The sequence below is a fragment of the Neopsephotus bourkii genome, unplaced genomic scaffold (genome assembly GCF_033783945.1).
Source record: "Neopsephotus bourkii isolate Nb327-2 ecotype Australia unplaced genomic scaffold, CSIRO-AGI_Nbou_v1 NB_1767, whole genome shotgun sequence".
In the NCBI taxonomy this organism is placed as follows: domain Eukaryota; kingdom Metazoa; phylum Chordata; class Aves; order Psittaciformes; family Psittacidae; genus Neopsephotus; species Neopsephotus bourkii.
In genome coordinates, this window is record NW_026902241.1 from 12012443 (window position 1) to 12033296 (window position 20854).

Here is a 20854-nt window from a genome sequence, read left to right on the forward strand (position 1 = left end):
ACCAGGAAGACTAACAGATATGTTTCAGAAATCTTAGACAGAGACAAAACTTAGTGAGGGGCCAGGCTCACTACTCAATGTAGCTGTTCCATCTTCCAGTGACAACAAAGAATGAGTGTTGTGGTTTAACCCCAGCCAGTGGCTAAGCCCCACACAGACACTTGCTCATTACCTGCAGTGGGATGGAGAGAGAATCAGGAAAGTAAAAGAAAACTCATGGACTGAGATAAAGACAGTTTAATAGGTAAAGCAAAAGCTGTGTATATGAGCAAAGCAAAACTAGGAATTCAATCAGTTCCCATCAGCAGGCAAGTGTCCAGCCATCCCCAGGACAGCAGGGTTCCATTACATGTAGTTGTTACTTGGGAAGATAAACACCATCACACCAAACGTCCCTGCTTTCCTTCCTCTTCCCCCAGCTTTATGTGCTGAGCATGACACCATATGGTCTGGGATAACCCTTGGGACAGTTGGGGTCAGCTGTGCCAGCTCTGTTGCCTCCCTGCTTCTTGTGCAGCCCCAGCCCACCCACTGGTGGGATGGAGTGAGAAGAAAGGGCCTTGACTCTGTGTAAGCGCTGCTCAGCAGTGACTAAAACATCCCTTAATTATCAACTCTGTTTCCAGCACAAATCCAAAATAGAGGCACATACCAGCTACTATGAGGAAAATTAACTCTATCCCAGCCAAAACCAGCACAATGAGAAAGCAGGAGGATGGTACTTGGGATTTATGATCTCAGGTGCCTTCCAGTCTTTCAATAACTTGATGTCGTGAATATTAAGAAATTCATTGGCCTGGGTTGCCTGCGCCCTTTCCAGTCACAGGTCATGGCCAAGGAAGTCTCTGCCAGTGTTTGGGTTAGGTGACTATTAGGTCCTGGCACAACCCCAGAAGTCCAGGCTGTGCTAATGACAGGCTCCTCAATAAAGGAGGCTGACCTCAGGGAACTCAAGGCAGATCAGCTTAACCTCTGCCCTGGACAGTCACTAAAACTAACTTAATTACTGGTAAAGAACCCAATCAGTTGAGAACTGAAGATGCTGATGTGGTAAGTGCAGAAGGCATTAACGAGAACAAGCCTTGTCTGGCCTGAGGCTCAGCATTCAGTGCTGATGAGAGCAGAAGCTTGGTGAAAGTGGACCATCATAATGTAAGGTTTCTGTCAGTTATTTGAACAAGTATCACACAACAGCCTGATTTAATAAAAAAATAAAGTAGAACTGTGTGAGACTGAAATATTCGGTAGTCTGAGACCTGGTGGATTGAAAAGGTGAATTTGCCCAAGGAGAACTGCTAAGGGGTGGGAGTTACTGCAGTGATGTCTGCGTGGAGCAGTACAAGACTTACTGGTGGTTTTGTCAAGATATGAGAATAAACATAACATTTCTGCTAAGACATCAGATAGTGCAAACGCTGGCCAGGTGGCAAATAACGATGAAAGGTCCCCTAGAATGGCCAGGATTGCTCAGTAGAGAGCTCATCCAGGCAAGTGATGTCTTAGTACAGTCCTACGACATCAAGCTAAATTAGACATCTAAAGAGCAGGAACAGAGGCTGTACTTACAGGAGGTGGTTTTCAGAGGGTAAGCAGTGACTCTGAAATACTTTGGAGAGCTCAGAAGAGAGAAGCAACTCAGTAGGAGCTCCCAGTGTGATGGAAGAAAAGGTGTTGACTGTCTCTGGATACGCAATTGGTGAGAAGTGGGTAGTGATCAAAGCCCCACATGAAACCATCACTGGAACATGTATCCTGCTGGAGTGTTCCCACTGAAAAGGAAGACTGAAGAGTTTTCTGTCAGCAGATCAGAGAGTCATAGAAATAGTTCAAGAACTGGGAAAAAAGGCCTTTCATCAGCTACTGTAGAGTTCACTTTATTTAGTTTAGTCAAAGGAAAAAGATAGCAGCCTTCATCACCTAGGGCAAAAACACACTGGGGTAAAACCAGAGGGTGGGATTCAATTACCTAAACACAGCCACTTGCAGCACATTAGATGCCAGACTAATGTGGAGATGACTCCTCCTTTGGGCAGGAAGAAGGATGAGATAAACTCTCAAGGCCCTACTCAATCCTATGTCTGGGAATCTGCTGGATATGCCACAAGCTTGGATTTAGGCACGTTGTGAACTCCAGACATTAAGCTCTTCAGTCTTCCTGTGTCAGCAAGTTCCTTCAGCTGCTCTACAAGCTCTGCAGGTAACAGAAGAGCTGTTACAGCAGCAGAAATCCCCTGTTATTACTGCTAACACAGTCACATGCAATCAGAGAATAACCTGCAGTTCCTCAAGTAAACTCCAAGGACAGTCTCAGCACTGATATATATGAATCAAGTTGAATTCGAAGCCAGACCCCATTCTCTAGCTGGAGACCCAATGCACTGGGCTTTCAAACCCCTGACTGTGGTCCTTCTCTGGCACTCCTTGGATTTCTGGCAGGCAGGGAACATGCTTCACATATTTGTACTTTTATTATCTTCTGTTTCTGCTTAATACATCATTTAAATGTTCCAACATACGGTATATTGGCATGAAAATGGGAAAAATAAAGGTGGCAGGAACTTGTTGCCAAAGCCAATGTGTTTGACTGCTTTTTGTGGCTGGGCACGTGAGCAGCTCTGAGGGGCCCCTTGCGGCACAGCACACTTGCCTTTTCAGTGCCCACTGCTCCTTTGGGCATGGCAGTCATGCTGCGGGCAAGTCACAGGATCATCCCTCTGCCAGTGTTTTGTGTGCACCACAGCACCAGCAGGTCATTTGACAGCACTCGTGCAGTTAGCTGGGGACCGATAGCGTGGGGAAGCCAGCAAGAGCAGCTGCGTCCCAGTGCTATAGCATGGGACAAGCTATTGCCACAGCTCTGGGAAGGTGGCAGGTGTTTGTGAGGGACTCTGCCAGTGTCACTGTCACTGCCCACACCCCAGGCCTTCCCCTCTATGTGATCTGCCCAATCCACACAGGAAAATGGATGTATACAATGGATGTATACAGTGATCATCTCACGAGGAAGGTGACATGTTAAGGTCTATTAAAATGACTGCTACAGCCACATAATGATAAGTCCAAATCTGAATTCACACATGCTGTGGAAACCCCCTTCCCCCTCCCCCCCCCGATAATAATGACAGTTCAATAAAAAATAATTCTGTATCCAGATGTAAAAAGATAAATGCAGGAAAAGTGGTTCCTTTAGGAGTTGTTCTGTAATGTTTAAAATAATTTGTGACAAGCAGTAGAAACTGAAGAGTGTGAAAGTAATACATTTGAGACAATTTGGGATTTGGGGGGATAGTACAGTAAAAAGGACAGCTGCTGAGAAAAAATACGCTTATTCAGCTTTCTAAACCACCAGTGTGCCTGATTTTTCCCAGTTTTGTTCTTAGTTGATATGCTGACTTAGAATTATGGCTGGTCCACACTACTATTGAGTAAAGGGCCCTAAAGTTCATTTTTAAAGCCTGGAGAACAGCAATATGAATTCTCAGCTTGCTTGCGAATGATCAGGTGTCTCTGGGGAAGTTTCAAGTTTTCTTGAAGTAATTTAAGTTTATAGGGAGGCATCCAGGGAAAATAAACAGTCAAAGGCTTAACTCTTTTGATTTGTATATTCACTGGATTAGGCCTTCAAATGTTTTTGAGTTATCCATAATATATGAGTCTTAATCCCGTAAGTATTTTGAACTGAGTGGTAATGAACTGTCAGCTTTACTCTTGTTTTGAAGTCTATCCTGACACCAGTTGAGTCACTCTTTGGAACAGGATCAGAAAACGATGCCAGCAGCATCTACAGCTGCTCCGTTACAGTTGCGGATGAACAAGGAAAAAGATGATTCTGGAAGTGCAATGTATTCACCTGTAACAACAACTGCAGTAAAGTCTCATCAGTTCCATTCAGATTCACATGTTTTGTGAAAGTTTTATACAGTTGCTTATTTGTTTTAACAAAATCCTGGTGTAGCTGAAGTCTCTAGGAGCTCTGTGGGAACTCCTAATAACTTGGACTGTGACTTAGCTTTTGCATTAAGCACTTCAATTTATTGACTTACCTATCATAAAGATTACCTGTATGCTAATGATATCACAAAGCAGAGTTATTACCTTCAGAGTTAACTAAAGCACGATCAAAGTTAGAACACCTCATTTTGGATAGGGCATGGCAGTATATCTAAGCTACTCACTGATTAAAGCTGTGAAAAAACAATTACTTCAGTTCTGTGGATGAACTAAATATATATACTTAAAAGTTCTTTGCAGATTAACCCAAAATGCCCTTGCTTTTACTGTTTTCCAAAGGAAAACAACCTTTTGGGGATGAACTTCATCACTGAAAGTGAAATGAGTGCTTCTGGTTCTGAACATTTAAAGTGAAAATGAAGAAAAAGTGGAAGAAAGTGTTAGTTTTCACTGCAAAGCTGTTATTGAGGGGAAAGAAAAAGTGGTGAGGGTATGCAGGTGAAAAGGAAGCAGCTCAGCGGTTGTGGCTCCAGCAGGACCAGGTAACGGAAAAGTATTGGCAAAGATCTGGCTTCTGCAGAGGGCTGCAATGTGAGGAGCAGGAGCCAATGGCCACAGCAAACCACTGAGCTAAGATGCCATCTCCCAACCAGCCATGATTACCTTCATCCTTTATCCTGAGTCTTCTGGTGAGATACCGCAGCTTGGCTGGGTGTCCTACCTCCCTATGGACACAGATCTCTGGTCTGTACCAGCCCATGCTGCTGCTCTGCCCTTGCCACCCCTGCCTGGCCTCCTATCTCATTGCAGCTTCCCTAGTCCGTGCTGATGCCATGCTCCAAAAGACGCCATGTAAATGGTTTTCAAAGTGAAGGAGAGATGATGAAAAGAACAGCTTGAGAAAAATCATATTAGAGTATGAGGACATGAGCATGATGGCTATTTACTCTTCTTCTGCAGTGCCACATATAAGCATAGCTTGAAAAGATTAAGATGTCTTGACCCTGGAGAGATAAAATTAGTAAGTCTAACATGTCTGGGCTTTCCTCATTTTTATGCTAGGCAAAGCCTTCCCCCCCCCCAACCCCCCCCCCCGAATTTGACTTGAATTTACAAGTAGAGTTGGCTTCCCTTCAGTGGTATGTTTTGGTGAGTACAGTATTTACTACTGAAATAGAAAAGGTCTCTGGCATAGCAGTGATGGGGTAAAAAATGAAAACAAAGATGAATGTAAGAAGAAGAAAAGCAGAGTTTGCAGCTGAGCTATGAGATGAAGCAGAGGTCATAAGGAACAGAGCTACAGGAAATCTGTTCACTATGGCAGCAGGTGCAGGGGGGGAGCTCTCATACACTGATATCAATTGGAAGCGAAGGTACCACACAAAGAAGCAGCTATGTGTAGACAATGAGAAGAAAAGAGGCCAAGACGAGGAGTGGAAAACAGAGGAGGCAATTCTGGGCTTCCATGAGGGCACAGGAAGTTGCTTGAGAAGAGGCAGCAGCCCTGCCTTCAGTACACAGGGGGGATTGTTTGAATTTGGTGGGATTTCTGATGCAGCCTGTAATGCTGTAGTTTCACAGTTGCTTTCAACTGGAGAAAGGGCTTTGTTGGGAAAAAAAGAAAAAGAGGTTTAAATCCACATCTGTTCCCAGTTTACTGTAGAGCCAGAGATATGTTCTTGCAGCAAAAAGCAGGCAGTAGCACAGGGGAAGGGAAGGAAGGCACAACCGGAGAAGCAGTGGAGGGAGTAAGGCAGAGCCATTTCTTTAGGCAGCTGTGCCTGTATACACCATCATAATGAAAATTAAAAATCAAGACATAGCAAAACATTCCAGCTTCTTCCTCTATAACTTAAATTAGATGATAGCCATATAGTATCAGCTGTTAGGTATGTTTTGTGTAATTTCTTACACCATCCATCTCACTCTAAATACCAAGTAGTGACCAAAAGTGCATTAGGGTAAACTGTAAGTGGGTAGATTTCTCTGTAAGCTCTGGATGTCTCACCATGTCATTTTGATCAGACCTTTCATGCAGGGCACAATTCAAATAGCATTAAAACCCAAGAACACTACTCTTACTTACCAGAAGTCTGTCTGCTTCCTCCATCTTTTTCTCCATGTGTCTAAAGTCTTCTGTAGAAACTATCTGCCATGTCCCTCCAACTCCATTCCAATGGTCTGACAATAGAATAAGTGTGATTGCCCAAAAGCAGCTCCTTGCTTATTAAAGGAACAGATCGCCATGTTCAATATATAAATATACATAACACACACACACATATTCACACATACTGCTGATTATCTACTGAGGTAGTGACTTACAGTCTGCTGAGATTCCAAGGCCAGGTTGGATGGGGCTTTGAGCAAAGTCAGAAAAAACAATCAGATGTCACAGACTATTTCTAAAGGAAAACAGAACACAACAGGAAACATTAATAACAGTACAAACCCATAGCTAACCTGTACCCTCACTTAGCGCCATCATCCCAAAAAGCAGAAATAGAAAAATATAGAGAGGAGCAACAAAGATAATCAAAGGTTTGGAGCCGCTTTTGTACAGGGTCAGTTTTTGAGTAGCTTAGCATCCCCCAGTTTGGAAAACAGATCACACGATCCCTTTTCATAACACATATGGAAATCATCAATATCATGGACACATTAGGAAAGCACAGTATCTCACAGCTCTCAAAGACAGTGAGCCACAGAGCTCAGTGCTCAGAGCAAGCACAAGGAGCTGGTGATTTGTGCAGTGGGTGAGACCTGGGGAAGCCCTCACCCATGGATGCCGAGTGTAGTAAAAGCTGAAGTGGGCTCAAGGGGAGGCTGGGTGAGCACTCGGAGAGCCACTGCAGAGTGCTGGCTCAACAACCAAGCTGAGCTGAGGAAATCCCTGAGCAGATGTCAGAGAGTGGGAGAATCCAAAGGGGAAGTTTAGTGTGTACTGCCTTGTTCCTGCTGATGCTGAGGCAACTGCCGTGGGTTTGAGCTGGACACAAGGCTTGTGCTAGATGGGCCCTTTGTCTGCAGCAGTACAAATGCCTTTTACAATGAACTTCTCTCTGACTGATGGGAGCTAGCATTGACATCATCTGAACCAGACGCACTGCAGCAAGGCTGAAGGAAGAAGGAGAAGGATACATGGCTATTTTTGGCATGTGAGGCACAGCTGCTCTCTCTCTTCTCTCACAAGTCAGGAAGGGCACAGACTGGAACATGAGGTCAAAACTCCCTTTAGCGTGTCCTGTATTTCTTAATAAATGGACTGAAACCAGAGAACATCAGTAAGCTGTCAGTTGTTAGAGAAACCTGAGCTTTTTTTTAGCAACTTTTCTGAATGTTATGAGAACTTCCTTGTGCAGAGGATGGTATTTTTAACTTACAATAGCATTTGATGCATCTGAGAAGGTAGAAGCATTCTTGTAGACTAGGATGGAAAGAGGTCATGTTGAAAAAACAGACTTCCTGTGCACGGCTAATATAGTGGATATGATGATCCATGGTTGAAGCAGGTACTACTTTAGCAAAGGTAATAAAAAAGCTGTAGTCAGTGGATAGTCATAAGCTCATCTAAAGCTTGCAATTACAGGTACCAATAGAGATAAAACTGTCAGTAAAGAAATACTAGGGATAGCAAAAGGTGGTGCATGTGTTAACTAGGGAGAAGAAGATACAAGGGAAATTATGGAGGATTAAAATTATCTAAGGTACAAAATAGAAGAGGGATTTTAGGAGAAAGTTATATTGTTGCAATGATCTGTAAGTTCACAGGGACAGCCTCAGGAAAGGTACAGTGATCTTCAAAACAGGACTTGAAATTACCTGCTGTATATTGTTGTGGGTTAACTCTGGTAGGCAGCTGAGCCCCATGCAGCTCCTTGCTCATTCTCCCTGCCTTGGTGAGATGAGTACCACAAATATAAAAGTGAGAAAACTCATGGATTGAGGTATAGACAGTTTAATAGGTAAAGTAAAAGCTGCATGCACATAGCAAAATAAGGAATTCATTTGCTGCTGCCCATTGGCAGGCAGGTGTTGAGCCATCCTCAGGACAGCAGGGCTCCATCACACGTAACAGTTACTTGGGAGGACAAATTACCATCACTCCCAGCATACTCCTCCCTTCCTTCTTCTTCCCTTCAACCTTTACTGCTGGGCATGATGCCATATGGATATACGGTCTGAGATATCCCTTTGGTCAGTTGGGGTCAGCTGTCCCAGCTGTGTCCCCTCAGCTTCTTGTGCAGCCACAGCCCCCTCGCAGGGCAGTTTGATTAGCAAAAAAGGCTTAGAGGCCGGTGTAAGCACTGCTCAGCAGTGACTAAACCATCCCCAAATTGTCTACACTGGTCATAAATCCAAACCAGAGCCCTACATGAGCTACAATGAAGAAAATCGCCTCTATCCTAGCCAAAACCCATACATATATATAGAAATGATAGCACAACAAAATGGAAAAGCTTCGTGTTTGACATCGAGTTACAAAGCCAACAAAAATACATATGAAGGGTTGGCTACTTGAAGCCAATGAATACCATGCTACCCAACTATACACACACTCTAATGAAGTCGGTATCTGACACACAATGCAGTGCCACAGCAAGGCTCACGAGCAGTCACACAGCGGCTGTCAGACTCAACCAGTGCACAGTACAGCTACATTTGAAAGCAAATCGATTCCCAATAGTATGTTTGGTATATATATTTGGTATAGCCGTATCCCCATGATGCTGGGATGCGCAAGAGGAAGCCTGTATGCCTCTGTGTATGTGGCAGAGGTGGCTCTTCTGGTGCGCTGATCCCGTCAGGATGATGCAGATGGGGAGTGAGAGCGTAGTCAACTCTTCTTCCCTTCTAACTTAACGCCGATGTGCTGCAGACCTGGGGGAACAGAGACCGTACAGCCTGAGATCCCTGCACGGGCAATGGACGGCCTTTCGCGAAGCGCCGTTGCTTGATGGCCTTGTGCACAGCTCCACACCGGGCCCACCCGAGGCCCTCTCCCTCTCCAGGGCGGTGGAGCTGCCTGCGGCCCGCCTCCGGCTGGGAGGGGCCGGCGCCACGGCCGCTTTCCGCCCCGGTGAGGAACGGGGCGGAGGGGGGACCCGGGATGTGGCGGCTGCAGTCCCGGCCGGGCGGTACCGACAGGCGGCGCCGCGGCGGCGGGGGGGAGGCGGCAAGCTCAGGTGAGGGGCGGCCTGCGGGCCCCGCGGCTGCTGAGGGGGAGGGCGGCCCGGGCCGGCGGCGTGAGGAGGGGAGAGGGACGTTCCCCTCCCCACGCCGCCGGCCCGGCGGGGCAGGTACCCGGGACGGAGAAGGAGAGCGACGCTGCGCCCTAACGGGGCCAGGGCTGGCAGCCCTTCTCCCTGCTGGAGGTGCCGGGCGGATCGGTTGGATGCAGCCTTCAGGCTGGAAAGGCCGGCAGCTCTGATACTGGGAGTCGTGTTGAGCACTGGGGAATTAGGGGTGGAAAAATACGGATCTCTCATTTCTCGGCCTGAAAGTTTTGTGATTTTTAATCCTAAATCCCAGTGATGATAGCTTTTATTTCACAGTAAATACAGTCTAAGAAACTGTGCTACAACACTGAAATGACATGCTTGTTATCTTTTTAATTCAAAAAATCCTCCAGTTTCATTTCAGGCAGTGTGAGAACAGTTACATTGATACAAAGATGTGTAATTTATTGTTTTTAAAATGACCAACTGCAAAGAGGGAAGTAACAGTCACCCATATGCTGCCTCCAAACTGGGCTTAAAGAAAGAGACGGGAAACTGACATCTCAATAGAGAAACTGTGCGTATATACTCTTATGTGTGAGCTTTGTAAGACTGTGACCTCTAGCGTGGATGCGCTGCTCTCCTCTTCCCTCAGAGCAACAGCCATCAGCTGGCCCGAGCTAGGGCTGCCTGTGTTACCAGCACGGGTGCTGCTGAAAGGCTGGAGCTGTGGGGAGATTCTGGGAAAAATAATACTTCACCTTTCCCAGGGGAGGTGGAAGAAAGACATGTCACTCACTGGGTGCGTCCGCTGCCTTTTGGGTTGTTTGGGATACACGGTTCTCCCAGCTCCATTAGTCCAGCAAGACTTTCTGCAAACACTTCAGTTGTCCTTGCCAGTGGTTTAGTAGAAACCAGCTCATTCATGTTTTGGTAATCCACACTAATCTTTGTGTACAAGTGCTTGAGTAACTTTTTGCTGTGCTTCTGAATAGAGATTTAAGAGCTCTGCAGTGAAGTGCTTTTATAATAAGGGCTTTCACAAAGTATGCTGCAGAACACATACCAGCAAGCGCTACTGGTAATTAAAAGTAAATGAGAGATTTGAGCGAAATGAGCAAAGTACACCAGGATGCATTATCTCTGGCTTTATCCTTTTGTATTTGTTCATTTACTTGCTAATATGCTATTGGCCTTACAGTAACTCGTGGAAATGCGTGTTCTTCTGTATTAAAATATTCTTATGTAACTACTGAAGTCTCTGATTATGTTGTATGGGTATTCCCCATGTCATTGCTGAAAAGGAAGGCACTGAGAGTGGTTTTCCAGTTGAAGCTGCAGATTTTTACTAGGGCTTTAAGCACTTACAAAACTGAAAAGTAAGGATATTTAGAATAAATATTAGATATAAAAAAGAACTAAGTTGAGTTTAGAGGTTTGTGGTTACTCAAAATGTTGTGGTCATGATGGGTTGAGGGAATGTAAATGAACCTCCAAATGCTCATGAACAGTGTTTTGTATACTTGTGATTAAGACCATACCCAACTATGTCTTTTTTTTTTATTTTTTTCCCCTTGCTTCTCAGTGTTTATTCTATTAAAGTTACCACTTTTCTGTATAGTTCATTGAGATTAGGCAGGGAAAATAACCTGTTCTCATACACAATACTGATGATTACAGTGCAGCAGCACTCTAAAGAGTGGTAAGAGGCAAGTATTGTATTGCTGCAGGCTTCCTCTCTCTTCAAACTTAGATAAATCAGCCTTGGTTCTCTTCAGTTAAGTGAAGTCAAAAGTTTGGGCCTAAGCTGCTGCTTCTGGAATTGTACTGGGGTCATGTAAGAAAAGAGGATTTATTAGCACCAGGATAAATTAATTGTGATGAACAGGAAGACGAAAAGCACTGCAAACAATGTTTTGTACTCACAAAAGGGAAAACCCTAAAGGTTAATTCTGACTTTGTTCACAAATTAGGCACACTTGGTTAGGCTTTGTTTGCTCCCCATAACTTGGGCCTCCAACAGCTACTGAACCACCTGACCTTTCAAATGGGATTTACTGGAGTGTGTAACACCTCTGGGAGCGCTCCTTGGGAGTTATGATTTTTTTCGGGATCATTTTAGCATTGGATTTCCTTGTGCAGACCTTCTTCCTAATTGAGTGGTGGACAGGCTGTGGCCTTTTCTGGTTTTGACCATAATGCACATTAACAACTCTTGTGGAAAGGGATTTTCTTACCTCCTTTGGAGTATATCAGCTCAAAGGTGAGCAGAAAGGAACCTCCAGAGTTGCCATAGTGATTTCCAAGTTCATCCTTAGCATCTTGCATCTTTTTCCAGAGAGCAGCCTTTCATGCTGCGTCACTTAGATTAGGATTGAGCTCACGGTATGTTGTAATACTATTCAATATTCTTGAAGGAAAACTGCTGCAAAACCCTTATGTATTCGGGATGAATGTGCCCTTTGTAAATCATCAGTCACACGAGAAAGTTGGCCCTCTTGCACAGAACAAACGCTGCTGTGCCTATGTTATGCCTGGTAGTATCCTTACTTGGAGGTGTTTACTTAATTTAGTGTAATGTTAAATATTTAACTCTCCATTTAATTTTCTGTTTTCTTCTCTTTCAGCACATGGGCACAGATTCTGTTAACTGCTCACCTGAAAAATGCTTTCAGGGAGAAACATTTCTTTATCGGGCCTCGTAGCTACTGCTGCTGTGGAATCTGAGGTCTGCTGTCGACATTGTTTGTTAAACATGAGTGTTCTGTATGGAAATTGAATTAGCTTTTGACATGGAGTTACTTTGCTATTTATTGACTGATGCTGAGAATGTAAAGTGTCTTAATGACTAATCTGAAGTCTGCAGGCAGAGGGCTGAGATCATGTGCTTGCCTCAAGTAGGGTTTCTTTGTTCAGCGCGACTCCTTTGGGGCATGCAGAATTTGGATTCTGCCTCCCCTTTGTACATACTGTACAGTGCTGCTCCCTCTGTTTCAGACCCTCCTTCACCTTACAGCCATGCTTCCTTGCAGCGTCTTATTATCTCTGTGTGATAAATTACTAACTGGGACCTTGCTGCCTAATGAGTATGATCCGTGGCACTTTCTATTCTTTCTCATCCCCTCCTCCCTTTCCTTCCTCTCTTACTGCCTTACAAATAGGTGTGTTAGTTTGCAACCCTGGTGTCTGAGTAAATTGTCTAGTTACTCTGCTCTTTTTGCCTTCTGTCAATATGTTTATTTATAACAACATCAAATGTAAAAATAAATATTTTACCTTGAAAAGTAAATATTATGTAAACAGCTGTGTACTCAGATTTAGTGATGGAAAGTGCATTTTCTTAATAGTGCTTTGCTAGCTCCTTTTGTTTCAAAGGTGTATGCATTACCTATATTTATAGGTCAGATCAGACAGCATCTGAATCAGAACTACAGGTATAACAGTAATTTGCTAAGCACAATGCTCAGATAATGAAATCTCATTAGAAGAGAGCTGCGTGGAAGAAGTGGCTGCTTGAAACTTAAGAGCAGAATGAATGTGATGTGTGTGAACTTGCCCTCTTCTCTCTAGCGACAGAAGAGTTGGTTGGAGAGGTTTCTTTTGCTGAGGGGTCAGGAAACCGTTGCTGCAGAAGATTTCTTGCTAGAGCACCTTTGAGGCAACCTGTGGAGCAAAAAGTCAAGTATTGTAAAACTGAGTAAGAATGGAAGGGTTAGTATCTGTGGAACAGGCAGGAACTAGGAGCTGATACTAGATTTTTTTAGAGTTTTGCAAATATCCTGATCTGTGTAAGGTGAGGCATGTGGCATCAGTGTAGCTTTTCAAGACATTGCTAAATTCTGCATTATGATGATGATGGAAAACTAGAATCAAATGTTAGCAATGTTTTAGTGTGCCTGATGATAATGAAGTTTGACAGCGGCTCTGCAGATTGATGGGGTGAGCAGAGTAGTCTGTAGCTCAGCTCATCTCTCTGGTAGCTCTTGGAATTAAAATTGGCAGTCAGGCCTTTGGGTCTGAAAAGTATGTTTTGACCATTGAAAGAAATCATTCTTAGGGTCTTTTAGTTTCGGTTTTGGAAAGCCATAAAGCCTCCAGAGAGGAGAAGTGGAAAGATGATTTTTCCTGCTAGTAAACTAATTTCTTGCTGTTTTAGTGGGATGCCAAAAGTATTTTATTTCCCATTTTTAATGTTATCATGATAAGCATCCTTTCCACTGACATATCAGCTTAGTTTTATGGTTTATCCCTTCTGCAGATATACAAGCACCTGGAATAGTGGTTGTGGAGACTACTTGCAAGGCCAAATGCTTATAGACAGAGGCTTTTTTCTTATGTTATGGCTATCTAATTCTTGTGGTCTGATTGTTTCCCTTCCCACACGAGCAAATGTTTGACTTGAGGGGAGCACCCCAGGGTTTCAAGGAAGGACCATCCCCAAACCTGTTCAGTGTGGTTAATCCAGGTAGCCTCAGCCCTGTAAAATATGTGACTTTTTGTTGTAAGGGCTAAGCTGATAATATGAGGAAGGGCTTGATTTCCCCTGTTGTTGGAGAGCAGAGCTTACCCTTCTCTGTTAGTAACCATCTCTGCCCAAAACCTTGAGGCAGGGACGAGGTTGAATTTCATGTGCTGGTCTAATGTCCAGCTGCTTCCTGTTGCTGATGGCCCATGGAGACTCAGGTTGGGGGGGGGGGAGGGAATGGGCAGCGCAGCTGTTTGCTGAGGCTTGGCTATTCCCTTTTATTGAGCTAGTGCATTAATCTGTCAGTATTTGCTCTAACAGCTCAGGCTCTGATCAGGAGAGTTGAGCTGTTGACATCCCAGCTTCACTCTTGAAGAGCAATAGGCACACCAATCTCAGGAGAGCGGGACAGACAATAGCTGAGTTTGGTGGTGCTTTATATTGCTGGAGCAAGATTTCCATGATTTTAAGACCTTTGTGGTTGCTGTGTCCGAAGTGGAAGCAACACAGAAGGGGTGCTGACATACATGCATGTGTGGAGTCTTGGGGACATGAGGTACTGTTGGACACCCTGTCCCAGGCTATGCTGGCACTGTGGTGGGGCATCAGTGTTTTACCACAGCACTGTGCTGAAAATTTGGTCCTGCACAGCCAGACCCTTTGTTGAGGAGAGAAGTACACTTTTATTTGCTTAAAACAGTGAAAATCTTGAGGAGACCCTTGCTGAAATTGTGTGAGAAGGGTCCAGTCACCAATGCCTGGAGTGCAGCACCAATGCAGATGGTTGTCTGTGTGGTTTTGCTCTCAAACTAGTTAATAATCAACAGGTATTGCATTTCCCCTTTCCCTGGGAAAGTTGAACATGCTCATGGCAAGACAGCTGCTGTAGCGTTCCCATGCTTGTAATCTGTCAGGGTCTTGTACAGACTTGGCCATGAGAGGAGCTGCTGCGGTTAATGGTTCCCTCTGAACAGTGTGCATCAATGTCTGCTTCCTGTATGAATGAGGACAGAGGAAAAGTCCTGCTCTATCAGGGAGTCTCTGGTTGCTGTAAGATGAAAAAAGACCAGTACCTGCTTTTTCTTAGAGTGCAGTGGGTAAGGTTTGTCATCTTTGGGTTGAAGAGACTGGGTATATTCATGCAATTCACTTTCCAAATTAATTAAATAGATTTTAAAAATAATTTAGCTGTGCTATAACTACTGATTATGGTGTGTAGCAACAGCTTTACTGGTGAGCTTGGAGTAGCACTGAATTTTTTGATGGGTGTCCAGACCTTTCTACTGGATCTGGACACACATGCTTCTTATGTTATTACTTCCCGCACTGCCAGGTCTTAGAGAAACAATGTGTGCTTTACACAGGCAGTAAATGTGGCCCTAGCAAGTTTAGATTAGCTGTGGTTTTAATATTGAAAGGCAGGTATGGCATGACTGTTCAGTGCAAGCTATTTGAGAAGTACATGAGGTTGCTGTCTTCAAGGTTTCTTCTTAGGAGCAATTGTTCTACATGTTAGCTGTCTAAAATGATCTTTAATGATTTGAAAATCATGATACAAAATATGAAAGTAGTTTTTAAAAGAAGGATTACAATTCAGGGAGCTAAATAGGAAATAATAATAGAAGTAGTAATAATAAAAAAAACCCCAAACCGACCAGGTAAAGACAATGCAGAGGACAGCTTAAGGCTATTCTAAGGTATTCTGTGTAGCAGCCTGTGTATTTTAAGCACTGACAGTGCAAAGTAGTGGAAGAAGAAAGAGATCAGCCCCAGAAATCCCTCAAATTCTATATAAAAACAAGAAAGAGAATAGAAAGAACTGTATTCATGCACTCAGTTACATAGAACATACACATTCTTTGCATGGTTATGGGTGCCTGACTCAGCTGTGTGGCAGAGTATTCAGGTTTACCTTTTTTCATGCTCATGTTAGAATTAGACCTTATGGACAGAATAGAGCAGAGGCAATATTCCGTGCACAGAGGTTGTCTTCCTCATTCCATTGCCAGGAAATCTGTGTGAGAGGCAGGTTTCATTGCAGCTGTTCAAATGTGATATTTCTCTGTGTGTGTTTAATGCCCTTAGCACCATTTAAGTGATTATGTTTCTGAGAGGCAAGTGTCTTCAGACAGTTATAGTCTTGCAGATGGCTCTGTCTTGGCCTCCAGTTGGCAAGCAGCCTAGAAAAAGGTATCAAAATAATTTTTAATAATAGTAAACTGAGTGATGCCTTGAGAGAAATACTCTCCAATGTTTGTACAAGCAATAAAAGAGTCTCAGTAATAAACATTTTGTGAAATAACAGCAGTAGATCAAAGTGACGTTTAAGTGATGCTCATGAGCATCATTTTATCGCTAGCTAACTGCTAAAGGTGTGCTGCTGTGGAACATGAGTTACTGTGTTGTTATGCCTTGTTGTGTCTGTCTTGCTTAAGGCACTGACCATCATTGAAGTTTGTGATTTCTGTGTGTGTCTGTGTGTGGTGGATGCTTAAATGCTGGTTGTGAACCTGTTTATTTCAAGTACTGAACTTTGTTCTTAATTTTGTTCATAGAAAGTTGGCTGTTTCCAGCTTCCAGGATGTGGCAACACTATTGTTTAACTTCCTTGTGACTCCTTTGTGGAGTTAAATCAGATAAAGTGCTTTCTTGCAAAGTTGGATGCATCTTCACATGCAAAACTCTTGAACTGTTGTTGTGTATATAGACAACTTATGGAATACTGCAAATCCTGAGACATGTATTTAAAGCTTAGAGGTAAGATTGGATAGCTTGGGTTGGACCAGGAGGTTTTTGGTCCAACCCCCTGATCAAAGCAGGGCTGACTCTGAGGTTGAACCAGCTTGCTCAGAGCTTTACTCTGTTGGGCCTAGAAAACCTCCAAGGACTGAATGACCTCTCTGAGCAGCCTGCTCCACTGCTTGGCTGGCATCAGGGTGAAAAAGTTTTCCTTTGTATCCAGTCTGAACCTCTCTTGTTTTAAGTTATGCCCATCTCTTTCTTGTCCTATCCCTGTGTACTGCTGTGTATGGATTGCTATTATCTTCACTATTCATATGTAGCATCTTAGGAATGTTGTTGCTAGTAGAGGGTAATCAAATGCCATTTATAATGTCTTTAATGGAAGTTTTAGAGTACCACTCTTGGCATTCTTTGATTTACTTTTTTTCCTATAGCATAAAATAGTATTGTATTTGCTGAAATTTAATGTTGCTGCAAATATATCTTTATACCCAAAGAGGGCATTCTAACCTTAAAGATGTTCTTAGTTCTGCCTTCGTGGCTTTCTCTGGTAGAGAAGTCCTTGCTTATGACTCAGGCTTTAAGGTAATTTGAGACATTTCATGCATTTTTGTTCAGTAAAGCACTATGACACTTTCATTACAGAGAAATTAAAATCCATGTGTCTTCTCAGTATCTCTCACAGTTTTATTGGCACCTTTTTGTTTTTATAAGGCTATTCATGCATGATGTTCCTGCTCACTGAGAATTGGAAGGAAAGGATGTTTTTCAGGTTGTGAAACTTCTGCAAGTACCTTCAGAATACTGTGAGTTTCCCTTTTGTCCTAGTCAGGACAGGATTTAAAAGGCTTCCAGCTTAAAGGTAGCACTGTTCCACTTGGAAATTAAGGGAGCCTGTTCATGAACTTCTGTCTATAGCCTGATGGACTTACTTGACACAGATATTTTATAAATATACTTTCCTGTATCAGATCTATGGATTAGTAAAGATTTGTTTAGAAAATGGGAATACAAAGACATAAGCAAGCACAAGTCATATTATAGGTAAGTTAAGGAGTAATGTAAATATCATGTTTGTATTTGCTTCAAATTTCTGGTGAAAATGTAAGTTAAACCTGAAGTTTCCAATGAAACTTCACTGCACAGAATTCCACACAGGATGGCCTTATTGCAGAGATCTGCCTTGGAGAGAACCTATGACTCCAAGGTTTGATAGCTTTGAGACTATTCAGATAAAATTCTATTCAGATGCTGTTTTTAAAGAATCAGATATTTTCCATGAAGACAGGGGTTGTAAAGGTACAAAGCCTTATGTGTATCCTTGCAGTGAAAATGCTGTCTTTCAGGAGTCCTGCATAAGTCCTTAGTTCTGTCTTGGGTGTGCTTTGTGACTTGGGTAAATTGTGTAGCTTCTCATGTGGTCTGCTTTAACCACAGATCACTGCAGTACCTCAGGACTCATGAGATCAAATGTCTCTGAAAATGCATTGCTTTCTTTGAAAGGAAGCTACAGCAGTTCTGCCTGCTACTTTTTAACAATACTTATCAGTAGTACTATGTGTAAACCTGAAAGAAGCAGGGGAAGAAATTTCCTGCTGTTGTTACAGTAGTATGAACCAGGGGGCTGTTCCATACAACTGAAAGTGTGTGAGTGAAAATGTGAGTGACTTTGCAAAGGACCCTCTAATCCTGGATTCTGAATTCAGGTTTTCTAAAGCAATCAATAAAAACAAACAAACAAAAACAACCCCCAAACTTGAACCGTATAGAAAACAATGAGTTAATGTTCTGTATTTATTTTGGAAAACAATTTGAATGACGCTCAAGGTTTTTCTCTGCCAAGCTTTTTGCTTCTGTGGCAGATCTTCTCAGGTGTGTGTGTTTAACACCATATGGTACAATCTGCACCTTTTAAAATCCGTTTAAAATGGTAAACTGTATCCAGAATATGTTGACCTAAAAAAAAAAGAAAAAAAAAGAAAGGGTTGGCTTACTCAAGACAATCTTAATACAGAGAATATTTTTGAAAGGTAGGTCGGATTTTTGCATTTACTTTTAATTATTTTTTTTAACCTAAAGTATTTTGCTGAGGACTTTTGTTTCATTACAGTATCACACAGAGTGTGGTACTCGCACCCAAGAAACATCTGCAAGTTAGCATTAGGTACATGAGTAAGGGTACAATTTCTCTGAAGATTAATACTGTGCTTTAATTTACATGGGTAATAGAAGCAGACAGGTAAGGTTCAATGAAAGGTGGTAGATCCTATGGCCTTGTACTTAGGTGGGAATACTTAAGTGAATTACAAATAGCATGTGGCAGAAGTAAGTTAAAAATCCTCTGGCAAAAATCTGGGCTTTTGTTGAGCATCATAGGCATATGTTAATAAGTATAACCTGTATTATTAGCTAATGTATGTTTGCCCAGGGAGACAGTCAGAGTAAATTGTGGCAGGTAATTGTCTTGATTTCCTAGACATGAATAGCAGTGATTTAGAGTCATGGGAAAGAAGCTCTTACAGGAGTGTTTTTATTGAGTTGATCTCAAAGGAGATGAATGGAACCAGTGTGCCTTTAGAGTGGGGTTTGGTTTGGATGCTCAAACAAACTATGTGTGTGCTGTGAAAGAGGTAACAAGAGCCCTGAGAACTGGCTGCACTCCTGATAGTCAAAAGGCAGAGCACCTGGGGGCAAGCAATGCAATCAGTGGGCACAGCTGAAGTGGGGTTGGGCTCCTTTTAAATGCACCTGGAGAAGCCCAGAAACTTCTGAGCTGTGCTGATGGGGACAGTGAAGCAGGAGGGGTTTTCACCATGGAAAGGGTGAGCTGGGGAGCTGGACAGTCTGGAAGCTTATGTAAAGGGGACTTTTGGAGGTAAGTTGAAAGGTGCTTGATAGCTTTTGTGAGGAGAATCCTGATAATGGGGATGGGGGAGGGTTGTGACAAATAGGATAAACCAAAAAGGACCAAAGGGTGGTGTTGAGGAGTGATATCAAGAAAGAGAGTATTTCTGTGTGATTTTGAACATTGCTTGGGGGCTTTGTGTCTGGTTAGCGCTCTAGATGATACAGCATCAAGCATGACCCTCAGTGTGAAGTCTAGAGCAGCAAGTGGAAAGATTTCTGGTACAGCTTTTTCACTTACTCGAAGAGGAATAAGCAATTGGTTTGTGACACTAATTGGGAATAAAAAAATGCAAGGGAAGTTGGTGAAAAGGAAGTCAGGGTTTGATGGGAGTGAGGGAAAGCATTTGCAGTGTTGGGATTGGCAGAATTAGAATGGAAACAAGTGACAGTGAAAGTAGACCTGTTGGTGTTGATTATGTCCTCCCACAGTGGGCATGGCTTTTGGATTTATGTGAAGACAGGGCTTTGGTCCTCTTGAGTCGTTAGTTTCCAGCTGTGATGTGAGATGTGTTGGGTGACCCTTGGGGATCTCCAGGAGCCTGACTTTGAAGGCACTGTTCCTGCAATACCTGTTGATGTGCGTAGGAAATACCAAGTTTGGCCACTAATGCCAGGGCTCTTATGTGGGGAGATGTGGACTGCTAGATGTCTAGCACTGGCGGGTGCTTTCTTTGAGTGCTCTTCAGCCTTTTCTGTGAGGTCTTCTCATCCTCTGTATCAATGACAATTATCATTTTGTGCTGGCACATTGGTAAATTCTGTAATTCAATGCAGTTACCTTGTAGAGAGAAAGTATATTCTTTCCTGGACTGTTAATTTTTTTGTTGGTGGTGTAACTTGTGCTTATTTATAAGCAGCTGTGTTACCTGCTAGAAGACAAGTGTTCTTGCCAATGGTTAGTAATCTGCTGCAGTTTCAGCAACATCTACTATAGTACTTCTCCCAAGGCTTGTTGAAGCAGTAATTCCAGAATTGTACCTGAACCATTTTGTTTTCTCCTCTATGCTAGAAGAAAAGGATATAACTGATGTCTTTGCTTATGTGGTCCCGGGCACCATAAAACAAATCTTTAATTTCTGTTTTGTCCGTTTACTGCCATGGGTATGAGTTGTAAAGGTCAAGCCATATTCTTACCTCAAAAGGGATATCGTGCTGCTTTTCTGCTTACCAGTGTAGGTGTCTAAGAGAACTTCACTGAGCTTGCTGGAGCACGAAGGTTGACTCATAGCAGGCTATGACATCGACTGATGATGCAGAGTACTGCTGGCCTTTAGCAAGGACATGTGTTACTGAAGTTGTCTGTGTAGTTGTTGAGGATAGGAGAGGAGTGTTGCAGTCTGTGCCTTGTGGGTTCAGCTGAGAATTATCTTGCCACTCAGTGTGGTGATTGTCAGCTAGCAGAAATACAATCCACAATCACTGCAGCAAGGAGTGGAAGATAGAGTACAGAAATTTGGTGGGAGCATGAAGAGTTGCAGTGGTTCATGCAAAGCCCTGAGAGTTTCTTTCTGGGGGAGAAGGGTGAGAGACTGGTGCTGCTCATTTGCCTGCCTCCTCGCTGCATGTGGGC

At 43.2% G+C, this 20854-nt stretch overlaps 1 protein-coding gene across 4 annotated transcripts in view; it reads left to right on the forward strand.

Annotated features, from left to right (window-relative positions):
* The window catches only part of DISC1 (DISC1 scaffold protein), a 221195-nt gene that overhangs the window by 12667 nt on the left and 187674 nt on the right, over positions 1 to 20854 (forward strand). For 2 of the 4 annotated variants that reach the window (XR_009729304.1, XM_061378825.1), the window contains exon 1: positions 8981 to 9137. The exons of 1 other annotated variant lie outside the window; for it this stretch is intronic. Coding sequence is in view for 2 of the 3 variants with exons in the window: in XM_061378825.1 (XP_061234809.1) it covers positions 9062 to 9137 (76 nt within the window). In the remaining variant the exon portion in view is untranslated. Of the gene's footprint in view, positions 1 to 8980; positions 9138 to 20854 lie in introns of those variants that run through there. One more of the 4 variants, XM_061378824.1, reaches the window with a different exon arrangement.